A 14,270-nucleotide genomic window follows, 5' to 3' on the forward strand; every position below is an offset into this window, starting at 1 on the left:
GCTAACCCAATCCGTCCCTTTGAAGCGAGGCCCCTGTCCCTGGGACCTTTTTTCTGTTTGTGGTCACTTTTTCGTTGCCCTTTTTTCCACGGCTTTGCATAACAATAATTTCGCCGTATCTGTCTCTTTCTCTACAGTAAAACTTGGATAAATAAACCAGTTTAAGCATTTCACAATTCAATTATTCACATTACTTGAATAAACACCATATGACTACAATGTGGATAAAGGGATTTATTTAAAATTTAATGTTTAAAATAAAAAAGATAACGAAAGCCATACAATTAATTAACATTATCTTGAAAACAATTTTATGTTTTATTAATACAACTACAACTGTAGTCCTTTTAATATCTTTCTTTAACTAACTTTTAGTCTCAATTTACTATATTATTATATAAGAAATAATTTCTTATTTTAGTTTTTTTACAATAAAAACAGGTTATTAACTTAAAAAAAAAACAAATATTAAGGACGTTTGTAAAAAATATTGCAAAGGAATAAAAAAAAATGAAATTAAATTGTTTTTATACCAAAAATTTCAAATTTTTTGTTGTAGTTATGGAAGCTCCACTGTTCTTGTTCAGATAGTATATGTGGATAGAAACCGCAGCGATTTTCGCGCAACGCGTTTTTTTGCGGCTCACGTTCATCTCCAGGGGACAAAACTAAATTGTGTTTAATTAATTTTTTGTTGCATAATTCGGGGATTTTAGTTTTACGCTGCTGCAAAATGGGAAAAATACCAAACAGTTTGTGGTTGTTGGTGCATCATTGAAGGCAACAAATGTACCGCACACGTGTAGCATTAACAGTCAGTTGGAAAAATGTTGAGGAGGGCAGATATCAAAGTATTGGGATTAACGCTATTTATTTATAATAAAAGTAGGAGTTTTTAAACATATGACATGACTTAAAAAAAAACGAATGAATAAAAAGCCATACTCAACCTATAACTGTTAACAAATTTTAAGATATGTCTAATTGGGCCGGTTATTTACAAGGAACTTCTTTGGTCTCGAGGTCCCTATAGGGAAACAGTATCAACTGCGCTTGTACATATATAGCTTAAATATTTAATTGACTACATGAATTTGTTCCACTGAAGCAATCGAAGTTAGAAATTCTTCGGCGTCCTCGTCCTTGCACTATATGATGTGGGCAATCAGATCGCAGAACGCAGGCAGGAATATCCCGGTTAATAACATATCCTGGCTTGCAGACACAAGGACCTCCGCATATCAAAAGGCATTCACGTTTGCCCTTGTACTCACAAGTCTCTGGACAAGCTGTGGGGCAGTGGGCTTGCGTTCCATTTTCGGTGCAATCGATTTCTTCAACGAAGCAATTTGTCACCGAACAAATGATCAGTCCCACAAAGGCAAAAACTTCCCACTTCCACATGAGACTTAGGTACAGTAAATTATATTTGAAAATGATTGTTATTACTTATCTCAAACTACTTTAGCTCCACAGCATTAACATTTATACAACTTAGAGTTTCGGTTAGCGTAAAATTGGCCATTTGCATCTGGGAAAAAACTCTGGTTTTCAAGTTCTGTGCACTCAAAAAGAACACCGTGCTTAAATGAAGTACAAACAGTCTTGATTTAAGAACAACTTCATTCTTAACATTTTAAGTACGAACGTAATGGAAAGGTCTTAAATTGGGCTCTTTTTGTATTTCAATAATGATAAATTCAAAAAATTCCCAACTGTTTATTCTGAAGTGCTCAGTATATAAGGCGCATAAAATACGAGGTGCTAGTGCCTATGACCGGCAATTCTTAAGTAAACTTATAAGACTAACGTTATTTGTATATGTCTCGTTTATCCATTTTTAGTTTCCTATTCTTCATTCTTTTATTGGCACATAATTAAAGCCCAGTTTTTATTTACAAAATATATATATTGATAAAAGAATTATTTGTCCCTAATTTTATTTCGGATATGGTATAAAATGCTTTTTTATTTTCCATTTTGATACATATTGCCACATGTTAGTTTCCTTTAGTGACAAACTAAATGTTCTAAGGCTGAATCATTTAAAATGGTTAAATAACTTCAGTCCTAACTTTTGTGTGACACGTTTCGGACAATCAGATGGTAAAACACCGGCTGGTATCTTCTTATTAATTACATATCCTGGCTTACATTCACGAGGACCTCCGCATATTTGCATGCACTCAGAACTTTTAAATTCACAGAACATTTTGCTCGAGTTCCATTTCCCAGGATGGAGTTTACAGGAGTAATCAGGATCAGAATACCCAGAAGAGCACAGTTTGTAAAGCTCCACTTGTTCTTCAACTAAAATTTATTTAATTTATTTTCTAAGTGGTTATTTTTAGTTACCAATTCCAAATTTTATTAGCAACCCTATTTCGTTCCATACCAGTAACTAGTTTGTGTAACTAACTCTGTTAAAATCAAATTATATTTCAGATATACAAATACATACCATGCATTTACTTTATTAGCCCACTCACTTATTTTTCTTTTCCCATTTTCCTACATATTGCATAATTTTTATTTTCTATAAAGACAAATGAATTAAGGAACAGCTTTTGGACAACCAGGTTGTAGAGCGCAGGAGTAAAGAAGATCAGCAGACCCAGAAGAGCAAAGTTTTCAAATCTCCACGTATTCTTCAATTGAAATTGGAAAGAAAAATCAAAATCAAATCAAAATTTTATTAGCTACCCCATTTTGCTCCATTGCATTAAATAGTTTGGGTAACTAACATACTTTAAACTTATAGCTGATAGAATATTTACAGCGCGCGCTCTCATTTTATGTTTCAAAAAAGAGAACTGTTTTTATACCCGTTACTCGTATAGTATAAGGGTATACTAGATTCATCGGACAGTATGTAACAGGCAGAAGAAAGCGTTTCCGACCCCATAAAGTATATATATTCTTGATCAGGATCACTAGCCGAGTCGATCTAGCCATGTCCGTCTGTCCGTCTGTCCGTCTGTCCGGATGAACGCTGAGATCTCGGAAACTATAAGAGCTAGGCTATTGAGATATGGCGTGCAGATTCCTGAGCTTCTTACGCAGCGCAAGTTTGTTTCAGCAGAGTGCCACGCCCACTCTAACGCCCACAAACCGCCCAAGACTGTGGCTCCTACAGTTTTGATGCTAGAATAAATTTTAACTGAAATGTATTGTTCTCATCAATACCTATCGATTGACCCAAAAAAAAAAATGCCACACCCACTTTAACGCCCACAAACCGCACAAACCTGTGATGCCCACAATTTGCATGCTAGATAAAAAATTTTAACTGAAATGTATTGGTCTCGTCAATACCTATCGATTGATCCAAAAAAAAAATTGACACGCCCACTCTAACGCCCATAACGCTTAAGTCTGTCTACCGCCGGTAGGTGGCGCATTTTAATCTTGATTTGCTGCTTGCATATCTCCATTTCCCTTTGGTCCCTTTAGCTGAGTAACGGGTATCTGATAGTCGAGGTACTCGAGTATAGCGTTCTTCCTTGTTTATTATTAAAACAAATGCTTGTTTTAGTGTAAATATTAAAAACTGGCTTATGAATTTTTTTTGCGGGAGCAAAAATCAGACCAGATAACTCCCCAAACTCAAACGGCAGAATAAATACTTATCTAATCACAAATTTTATAAGCGTACATAATTTCTTTCATTTTGTTCAACGAATTCTTAAGAGAATCCTTGATTTGTTTTGTGTGGAAAATATATTTTTTTTTTTAACATTTTAGAAGTAGAAAACACACAAAGTTGGATAATAGATAATTCTAATGTATGTCTGTACCTTTTGAAATTTTTTTTTTGAAAATTATTTCTATATTCTTTTCGATCCGCCCCCGTTGAAACTTTTATTTATTTCAATGCCTACCGAATGCGACACATTTTTGCCGCTGAAAACTTTACCTCTACTTGGCGTCGTGTGAGTTTTCTTTAATAAAATTTCAGCCAGTCTTTTTGGCTCTGCACTCGTTCTGTGGCCATGTGACACGCACACACACTCTGAGGAATAAACCAACACAGATGCGAAACACAGACACACACAAATGCAGACAAATATCTTGCAATGTTGGCGGCTGCAGACTGTCATTTGTTTACTTGTGTAAACTTTAATTAAATTCCAAAAAGACGACGACAGCCGCAGCTGGTGCAGAGGTTTCCTCCCCTTTTCCCCATTAAAACACCATTTCCCCGCCCAAAGTGTTGCCATTGCACAATTTTAGGCCCACATTGCATTGCAACTCGTCTGCCCATCGCCATAATTATGAGCCCTGGGCTGACCAACTCCGACTCCGTACAGAAAAAAAAGTTTGGGACTTGGAAAAAATATACTAACAAACTTTTACCGAAAACTGAAAATAAGTGATGCTAAAGAAAAATCTAAAGAAATAGGTTTTGTTTTTAAAAAAGGCCCGTTTATTTTAATCTGGAACGTAAAATTTTTTCTCTACTTCAAATTTTAAATAAAATTCCTGGGCATTTCTATTGGCGCGCCACACACTACCGATGCCAGCCACCTAGCGGAGTGTAGCGGTACTACTGGCCATGCCAAAGCCTCAACTTTGTTAATCCTAACATTTCAAATAACAACGACATTGTTACGATTATCAGCATTTATAGGGGTATTGATCAAGAAAACCCATTATATATTAATCTAAATCAAAATCTTCAAAAATGTGGCGCCAAACAGACTTTAGCGTTTTGGTAGTGGAGCTCCGCGGAAACAAACTTGCAAAGCTTAAGAACTCTTAGAATCTGTATGCATAATCACAACTTGCTAGCTTTTATAGTTTCTGAGATCTAAGCGTTCTTACGGACAGACATTCAGACGGATAAACGAACATGTCTACATCGACTCGGCTATTTTTCTCAGTGCACCTACACGCAAGACTTCAGACTCACTTCAGAATGGAAGGGACTCAAAATGCAGAAACGCAGCCACTTAGGCAACATCTGCCACTCCTGACAAACCGATTCCAAATTATTCAAACAATTGTCGATGGCAAATGGGAATATTTAAAAAAAAAATTCACCTTTCTCTTGCCGTCTTATATATTTTCTCTCAAAGTATGCTGTTTTGCAGCTAGGACTGTGATCTCTAAAAATGTTTTTAAAAATTTAAAAGAAATGTAGTAGGTAACATACAAAATTCAGGTAATTTCCAAAACCCTACTGAGTTTTTCAGAGATTTAAAAGGGTTTATAAAATTGTTATACTCATTCTATACTCGTTTTGGGAACAAATTGCTCTAATAGAAATAATAATAATAATACAAATTGTAATCAAGTTTAATATTTATTTTAGGTACAAATTCACTCCATTTGTAGAAACAAAAATTTTTTCAAATGATGTCATCCTAAATCTAATCTGCCAAAGGAATGAATTGATTTTGTTGTCTCTTTAATAAGTAGGTTGGGGCATGTTTTTTTTTATTTTTTCTTATGTACATAACAAACACAAAGATATTTCGTTTGAATGGGTAGAAGCGTTAATACCGATTTTAGGCCAGCAGATTGGGACACTTCAAAAGAAGAGGAAAGACCAAAACTGGAGTTCCTGGTGACCAACAAGAAGACTCCCCCGGTCGAATTGTACCTCACAACATTCGCCTCGGCCTGCAGCGCAGAGGTCGTGGGCTATCCCTTCGATGTGTGCAAGACGAGGATGCAGATCCAGGGTGAGATGGTCAGCAAGACGGGCTTGGATGCCAAGTACCGGGGTCTGCTGGCCACAGCCATGGGAATCGTCAGGGAGGAGGGTCTTCTGAAGCTCTACGGTGGCATATCCGCCATGATACTCCGCCACTCACTCTTCAGCGGTACCAAAATGCTGTCCTACGACTATATGCGCGATAAGATGATCGTGCCCGACAAGGACGGTAAACCCCAGCTGTCGTTTATGGGTTCCTGCATCAGTGGTGTTGCAGCTGGGGCCACCGCCAGCATACTCACCAATCCCACCGAGCTGATCAAGACCCAGATGCAAATGGAGGGCCAGCGGCGCCTCAGGGGCGAGCCCCCACGAATCCACAACGTCTTTCAGGCCCTGACCTCCATCTACCGAAAGGGTGGGGTGGTTGGCCTCTGGAAGGGAACTGTGCCACACACTTGGCGATCTGCACTTGTCAGTGTGGGTAAGCTATAAGATCATAGACTGCAGAAAAACGGGGTTTCTTAAATATACATCCAGAATATATTTTTTTAAATTTACGAATCCACAAACTTAATTATAACTCGGAAACCATTAAAAATCATAGTTAATTAAACTACTTTTATAAACTTTAGACGAGTAATATATTCAGTTAGAGATAGACTCATTCATCCTTTCCGATAAGGCAGTCGGCTCTGTTCCACGATACTTTATTATTTTTTAAAAATTAGTCGCCAATTTTCCTAAGTATAGGGCAATATTCGAAAATTAGTGATCAATATAGCTACACATGGTAAACAGTCTTTATTGCCTTTCAAGGCTCTCAAAAAGTAGGAAATGTTTTTTAATAGGGTATGACCCGGTATTTTATTGCTGTCTGAAGTATCTTTTAGAAATGAAATATAAAATATTATCTAAAACCTATCATTTATCTTAAAGGCGACGTGAGCTGTTACGACTTGTGCAAGAGGTTTCTGATTGCCGAGCTTGATATGGTGGATAACCGAGAGGTCCAGTTCCTGGCCGCCATAACCGCCGGCTTAGCGGACGCCATTTTGAGTTTGCCAGCGGATGTGGTGAAGTCTCGCATCATGAATCAGCCAACTGACGAGAAGGGTCGCGGCATTCATTACAAGGGCTCCCTGGACTGCTTGAAAAGGCTGGTAAGGGAGGAAGGACTCTTGGCCATGTACAAGGGATTTATTCCCTACTGGATGCGTGTCGGACCGGCCAGCATAGTGTTTTGGACGACCTTTGAGCAAATTAGACGTTTCCGAGGCAATGAAGGCTACTAGGTAAATTGTGCTTTTTCATATTTAAGTATTGGATATTAAAAGCAGTACATTTATAAAAATTCAATAAGGAACCACTTTGAATCAATGTTTATGGGAAGTAATAGTAATTCTCTGCAACTATTCCACTGTAAACACAAATCTTCCTAAAGTAAAAAAAAAAAAAAACATTTAAATGAAATTAATTATTTAAGAGAGTAAACTGTTTCATTACTCGGGTACCGAGTATTTTTTTATGAACAATAAATGTTGGGAAACCAATATTTACAATTTATTTGAACAAAATAATGTTGAAATCTTTACAAAAACTGTTAAACAATTTCTCAGGAACGGACAGAGTTGCGCCGGACCTATGTAAATGGTAAATAGTCAGTCTTAACAACCGTGAAACACCTTGCAACCATTTTTTATTGGTCCACTCAACCTTCAATATATATATTTTATTCCCTAAACAAATACGACCCATTTGCGCTGAAATATTTATAAACTCTCCGGAACTGCAGCATCATAAAATCCCAATGTAATTACTGCCCTTAAAAATCTCAGCTGAATATGAAACCCTTTTCTAAAGTCCTTTTAAATACATTTTTTTGACGTAGCTGTTGCGTTAATAAAGTGTTGGACAAAGGACAAAAAGTTTGCTTCCTGGCTAGACATAATTTTAGGACTCTTTGCACTTGTGTGTGGGAAGCCTACCCACACCTTCTGCAAAAAGAGCGGAAGAACGTCCACTGGCAGCTGGTGGCAACCCTGGAAAACATTGTCCAGCACAACCCAAATGTAATTTGTGCGGAGAGAAGCGGAAAATGCGACAAAGGGCGAAAACTTGTTGGTCTGTGTTGTCCACCGGCAGCATTCTGTGACTGGAGGTCATTTTTGTGCATAGTTCATTACGATTGAACGGCCACAAAGGTCCCTTATTCCCCGAACATGTGAGAAAGAAAGGTAGCTCAAGCAGAGAAGGACGGGACTAGGGGACGCTGAAAGAGACAGAGCTTGACAATGCGACTTGGCAATGCGAAAACTTTCCATTTTAGCACACTTTTATTTGGCTTTTTTAAAAGTCATTCTAATTGGGCTGTCGGATGGGCTTGTAAGTCGTTTGTTTCGAATAAAATATTAATTTTGTTCATTTAATTAAGAAGATTTAATATATAATGCCATTTTGGCTAGTAGCCCTTGAGATTTATTTTGAAAACATTAATTCCTAGTGGATTCAAAGTGGTTTAATGTTGCCAAATTAACTCGAAATAAATTAATAGTAGATAAATCAGTAGACAAATCAGAAAATTCGTAACTAGTTTTATTTCTATTAATTCTTAAATGGAAAATGCTGATGTTTTCCATTAGATGTACCAAAAACGTTCATACTTAATGGTACTTCATGATAAAAAAAGTGGTAAGCATCAAAAATAAATTTTTTTTAATGGAATAATGGTCTCACCTGATCCGACTACTTTCAAAGCAGGGTATCCCTTAAATATTTCATACCTAAGAGGATATTTTAACTAAGTAATGTTAATGTAATACATTTTTAAAATAATTGAATGGTTTTTCTGTAGTGTAAAAGCCTATCAGTACTAACAGTATCCTTTTTAGCTTTGTTGCACGTTTCGTGCACTGGCCAAATGTCATAAAGTTGCATCTTCCACCGACCACGCCCCCTATTTTCCTGTCAACCAGCCCCTAAATCCAATGGTCAGTATCCTCTGACAACCTGATTAGTTTGGTTGCCAAATGGGGAGAGTGGGTGGCTGCTGCTCCTGTTGCTTCTGCGCTGTCCTTTGTCCTCAACGACTTTTCTTTTGGGCCATAAACTTTAAACTTGGAAATGCTGGCTAAGGTCGACTGAGGGGATTTCACTTCCTGGCAGCCACACAATGCCCAGTCTACGCCCATTTCTACCACTTTTGTGTGGGGTTCCCCATTGCTGTTGCTGAGACCATTTTGACCGTTAAATGTTGACATTTGTGCATTTCATTGTGTATGACCTTTTGGGCGCACAACAGCAACAACAGCTGCGGAAACGGTTACACAAAGAAAAATCACTCTTGTGATCAAAAATGTTTTCTTGCCGGTGAGTAAAAACAGTCGATTTGCTGCAAGCATGTCTCCATGAATAACAAGTATCTAAAAGTCGAGACAATCGACTATAGCATTTTCTCTTGTTTCGGGTGGTTTTGATTGGGTTGGAGAATATATTATCAATAAATCTTGAAAAAGTGAGTCTTAAAAAGCTAAGAATAAACAAAATACATAGTGAAAAAGTTATGACAAACTTATGATTTAACCGTACGATTTTCTGTGATTCTGGTACTTCTTTATACTCAATCGAAAAATCGAACCTAATTTTAACTTTAACTATGGTTTTGTACAAAAAGTCTGCCACCAGTCTGGAATCTTGAAAAAATTAAACTTTAAGATATGAATTCATATTTAATCCGACGTCTAGACCCATTCAATACTTTTTAAAATGTTAGTCAATAAATATATACGAGTATATACAATCGCATTATAAGAACAAAAATTTCTTAATTGATTTAATTTTTCTCAGTGTGCCAGCAGTAGCTCAGCTGGAGCAGCTGAAGAAGATGCGGAAGGAGCAGATGTGGAGCAAAAGTCTGAAAAGGATGCTTCTTCCCCACTATTGTCGTCGCTTGTCTACTCATAAACTAAATGTAAATTCCACCCCTCGGTGCCAACGTGCCACCACTTTTATTGCAGTGTTTCGCTGTCACGACGGTGGAGATATGCCGCCCCTTAACCCACTGCTGCCCCCGATCCATCCGGACTATATCCTTGGCTCCATGTGTGACTGGTAGCATTGTTCTCGTTGTTTTTGTCAACAGGCTGCAGTGCAGCAGTGGAAACAGCAGGAGCAACTCGCCTCCTTTGACTTCATTGTCCCTCCGTCTCAGTGTCCAACTATCCCACTGTCTGACTGTCTGGTTCGGATGCAGTGGCCATGATATTTGAATTTATAAATCTATAAAACTCCACGGCGCCGGGATGTGTGTGCATGGGGCTGAATTAGAAGGAAATGAGAATACGTTTTGTTCAAATGGAACTGGTTCAAAGTGAGGACACCCCAGGGAACTGTTAAACACTTAAAGCGGAACAAAGAGATTCAATCAGTCAGCCAGTTTAGAAGCGGAAAAACCGGGATGCGGGTAGAGAGCTGGTACGAGGAAATGAAATACAAATATCTAATTAAGTTGGGTGAGACAAATAAAATCCATTGAACATAGGTCATTTTCAATTTTTAAATTGGGTAGATATTGTGGAAAACTAATTTAATATAATTTCAATAAGTAAATAAAAACATTTCTTTTACTTTGATTTACTTAAAACATGAATATGCACATGCTAGAAAACAAAAATCTTTACCTTTACTTTATTTATATTGATTTTTGTAAACCAATGTCGTATAGTACTAAGATTTCTTGGTAAAAATTATGTTAATAAGTTAAGGTAATCAAATTAAACTCTTTAGTCGATTTCACAGAACCACAAGTTTTGAATTTATAATTTATTGTTTTATCATAGGATCCACATATTTCAAGTGTCAGCCCATTGGTGACTATGGTATTGTTTGACTTCATAGCTGTATCAATAAATCCATAAGTCATGGAATAAACATATTCTATTCACTTGCATCATGTCATTATGTCCTATTACCATACATATATTTACTGTATCATTCCCAGGGATTTTCCGCTGCAGTCATTGTCTGTCCACCAACTACTTTACAGCTGTCAGATTACGAGGGTTGGGGATAAATAGGGCTTTTGGGGGGAGCAAGGACTTTACACCCCTCGAAGTCCCAGTGGCCGCAACTCTTGAACCTTGTCTATTCACTTTCTAATGGGCCACGTTGACGTTTTTAGACTGCCACAATATATGTGTTTGTTGGAGAGTTTGTGTGGTGCATATGTCTAAGCTCTAAGCTCTTGGCCCGTACACCCCTTAACCCTTGGTCGCCCCTTCTCAATTGTCATCATGCAATTGTGGAAGTGCAGAAGTGAAGTCCTTCAGCCCCCCTCTCCACTTGTGTGCATAAAAATCTGCAACTTGTTACATATTTCTTTCTGTAGTAGATATTCTCGACTAGCCCCCTCTACAGTGTACCAAAAATATAAAATAATTGTAGTTCTTATAAAAAAAAGGTGTAATTTTTTTACATGAATTCAGATTTATACTTAAGATCAATGTATAACATTGTGGCAGTTATATCAACATTTTTAAAATGGCATAAGTCAGTGGTAGATCCAAGAATTGGTTTTGGGGGGATACAAACAATGCTTTGAGTAAAAATATATACCCCTCCCCATCCCCGTGGATCAGCGGATGGTATATCAAAAGTAATTCAGAATTTTGTGCAGTGTTAGGATAATTTTTCAGCCTTCCCTCCACATTGCCATATAATTTGCATTGTCGTGTCCATTTTGAGGCTTAGCATACGTCGCGTATAAATTGCATAATTTATGTGAATTATGCCGCATAACATTGTCCTCGTCAGTTGGCGACCCTTGCCCCCTCGTTAACCCTACACAGCCCATCAATGCCGCCGTTGTTTAGCCTTCGGGGTGCAATGAACTTGCAAAGTGGCCTTGTGCAGGACATTGGCATGTCCGCTGTCCCCAGTCCCTGTCCCCGGAACTTAATTGTGACAATTGTCAAAACACTTCCTGGATCCTCCTTCTGCTGGCACAAATCCAATTAGTTGGCTTACTCCGTGACACAATCACTCACTCGCTCTCTCACTCAATAATTTAGCAAGGATTCAAAAAAGGCAAGGACGAGTGGTGGCAACAAGCTCACTTCCACCTTTTTTGCGAGTCATTTGGCGAGCAAAACGATTCGTGTTGTTTCAATCAATGATGCCAATCAAAATGAGACCGATTTTTATGCCACAGAGTTTGAACTCCTAACCGGTGAGATGGCAAAACGGAAAAACGAGCTGCAAAATGGCAAGCTGTACGTATAACTATATTTATTATTCGATTGCTTCAAAGAGGTTGTTGCCTCTGGCGTATAGAAAATATATGTGAGGAATAACCGGTTGCAGAATTGAAGCACGGAATGTAAAATGTTCTTGAGACGGCTTAGGAAAAATAATACCTCTTATTTTCTTATTTTTAAAATGCTATGTATTTATAATATACATTTTATAATATACATTTATAATATAAATTTTATATGACTTACTAAATATTATATTTTATTTTTAAATTTTTTGATATATATTTGAATTTAAAAAATTAAATTGACTTTGGTGGCATATATTTCGTAATTATCATGGGGATGGTTGAGGTTTTTGCCATGAATAAAATAATTTTTTTTGGTCTAAAAATGTATTAAAATTAAAAATCGGTAAAACTATGGTTACTTAATATATGGACATGTGAACATAATAATATGTATGTCTCCTTTGCCCAAAGTGGTTTTAGTTTGATATTTAAGTAAAATATATAGTATTTAAAAAATTAATTAATTAATTTATTTCGATGTTAACATTTTTTAATGCCTTTGAAATATCTTTTTTTGTGTAATATGAGAGGTTTCAAGATATCAATACCCTTTTTTCAAAATGTAATTTTAAACATAAACTTTTTGTGACTTATAAATTAATTAAAAATATTACAGCAGATTTATGTTCATAACAAATGCTCGCCCAGAAGGCGAACAGCAAAGCTCAATTACTCGGATAACTAACTCTTAATGTTCGTACTACTTAATGTTCCCACTGCAGGCCCTCGAAAGATCAACCTCTATGATTTATATGCAATTTTGTGGCAAATGTTTGGTGTATCCTGGTCCTGGCTAAATCACATTTGCTTGGTTTGGCCTGGAGTTTTCGGTTCTGCAGTCGGAGTAGTCATTAAGCTAACAACGCTGCGTATGCGTAATAAATAATTGAAATTTCCGCCCAGAGCCAAAGGTTAACCGGTGGGAAAGGGACAAGGGCATGCCGGAGAACTGGAGAAATGGAGAAAGCGACTGAGACATTGGGAGAGAGTTGTGTGTTTTTAGCTTTTGGGCAAGTGAGCGCACCAAAGCGAAAATGAAAATAATTTTCATTGCGACTTGGAGAGCGGGAAAAGCTGGGAGTAATGAACACACTTTTCGCATTTAAGCTCGCTGCAGTAGAACGCTAATGGGACAGCAACAACAACAGCAAATCAAAAAAAAAAACAAGAAGCATTTCCACCAACAACTACAAGACAGCAACTGTTGCTATTTCAACTTGCTATCCTCACATTTTTAATTCCTTGGAACATTTGTGTAACGTGACATGAAATCCATTTGATGTCGCCGTCATCTTTCTTCCCAGCTCGCTCTACCCGTCTCTTTCCTTTCGGCTAGCGCCGTCCCTTTCGCTCCGGCCCTGCACTTGTTAACAAACAAACACGCTTTTCTACTTTTTATTGCTAATTTTTATTTTATTCCCTTTTTTTGTATCTTTGCACTGCAAAATAAGAGGGGCAAATCGTGGTGGGGGGTAATTACACGCTAAGAAAAACTTCGTAGGATTTATAAATAAAACTAAATTTATGCATTGTTTATTAATTCAAATTTTAAATTGATCTATTACATTAAAATTATATATCCACCTAAAATTTATGTATGCCTAAATTTCTCATAATATTATATTGAACTATGTTAGGTTTATAAAAAAGTTGGTAAACAACAAATTATGTAACTCTCTAAATAAATAGTATTTAATGTATTCATTTTTAAAATAAAATTAATATTTTTGAACAGTATTTATGTTATATTATAAAGACTTAAATGGTGTTTATATACATGTCTTATTTTTCATTAAGTTCCAATATATCATTTATATACACTTATTAGGATGCATACTTTAACTTTTTCTCAGTGTCACAGAGAAGATAAAAAACGGTGGCGGGGAAACCCGGGAAAAATACAGTGGGAACAGCGAAGCATTTTAACGCGATAACTCCCCTGGCAGTTGAGCTCATAAATTTATAAATGAGCCAGCGACTGTAAAATGCGAAACGAGCCGCGACGACACTGAAACTCGGTCGGAAAAACCAGTGGAAAATAGGGAAGGGCCGGGGGAGATTGCCTTGAAAAGCACTCATCATTTTTTTTCATTTATTTTGACAGAAATGAAGGGTATCAAGACGGTGTCCTGCTGTTTGTATAGGATGGATATATTGACGAATTTCCTCAAAACTTTTCGGATTGCCTTTGCTTAATATTATTAAAGCAAGTAAATATTGAAATTTAAAGGGGTTAAAATGTTAGAATTATAATAAATTTATTTTAGACATTTTTGAATAGTATTTTAT

General features: G+C 36.8%; 2 protein-coding genes across 2 annotated transcripts; one reads left to right on the forward strand and one right to left on the reverse strand.

Moving 5' to 3' along the window:
• Positions 1–1,010: 1,010 nt before the first annotated feature.
• Positions 1,011–1,419, reverse strand: LOC108018455 (accessory gland protein Acp62F). Its single transcript, XM_017086012.4, has one exon. It carries the CDS (start codon positions 1,402–1,404, stop codon positions 1,069–1,071), a length of 336 nt encoding a protein of 111 aa, XP_016941501.3. The 5' UTR covers positions 1,405–1,419; the 3' UTR covers positions 1,011–1,068.
• A 3,994-nt stretch (positions 1,420–5,413) lies between these two features.
• On the forward strand, positions 5,414–6,976 carry Ucp4B (Uncoupling protein 4B). The gene is made up of 2 exons (XM_036815623.3): positions 5,414–6,143; positions 6,599–6,976. The coding sequence occupies exons 1-2, from the start codon at positions 5,486–5,488 to the stop codon at positions 6,952–6,954; spliced, it is 1,014 nt and encodes a 337-aa protein (XP_036671518.3). The 5' UTR covers positions 5,414–5,485; the 3' UTR covers positions 6,955–6,976.
• Positions 6,977–14,270: the final 7,294 nt, after the last annotated feature.

Source organism: Drosophila suzukii, chromosome 3 (assembly GCF_043229965.1).
Source record: "Drosophila suzukii chromosome 3, CBGP_Dsuzu_IsoJpt1.0, whole genome shotgun sequence".
Taxonomy (NCBI): domain Eukaryota; kingdom Metazoa; phylum Arthropoda; class Insecta; order Diptera; family Drosophilidae; genus Drosophila; species Drosophila suzukii.

Bases quoted from the DNA above. Each gene is read 5' to 3' on its own strand.
- Ucp4B (XM_036815623.3), top strand. From the start codon at position 5,486: ATGGGTAGAAGCGTTAATACCGATTTTAGGCCAGCAGATTGGGACACT. The intron at 6,144-6,598 runs GTAAGCTATAAG...TTTATCTTAAAG, and splicing joins ATCTGCACTTGTCAGTGTGG to GCGACGTGAGCTGTTACGAC.
- LOC108018455 (XM_017086012.4), bottom strand. From the start codon at position 1,404: ATGTGGAAGTGGGAAGTTTTTGCCTTTGTGGGACTGATCATTTGTTCG.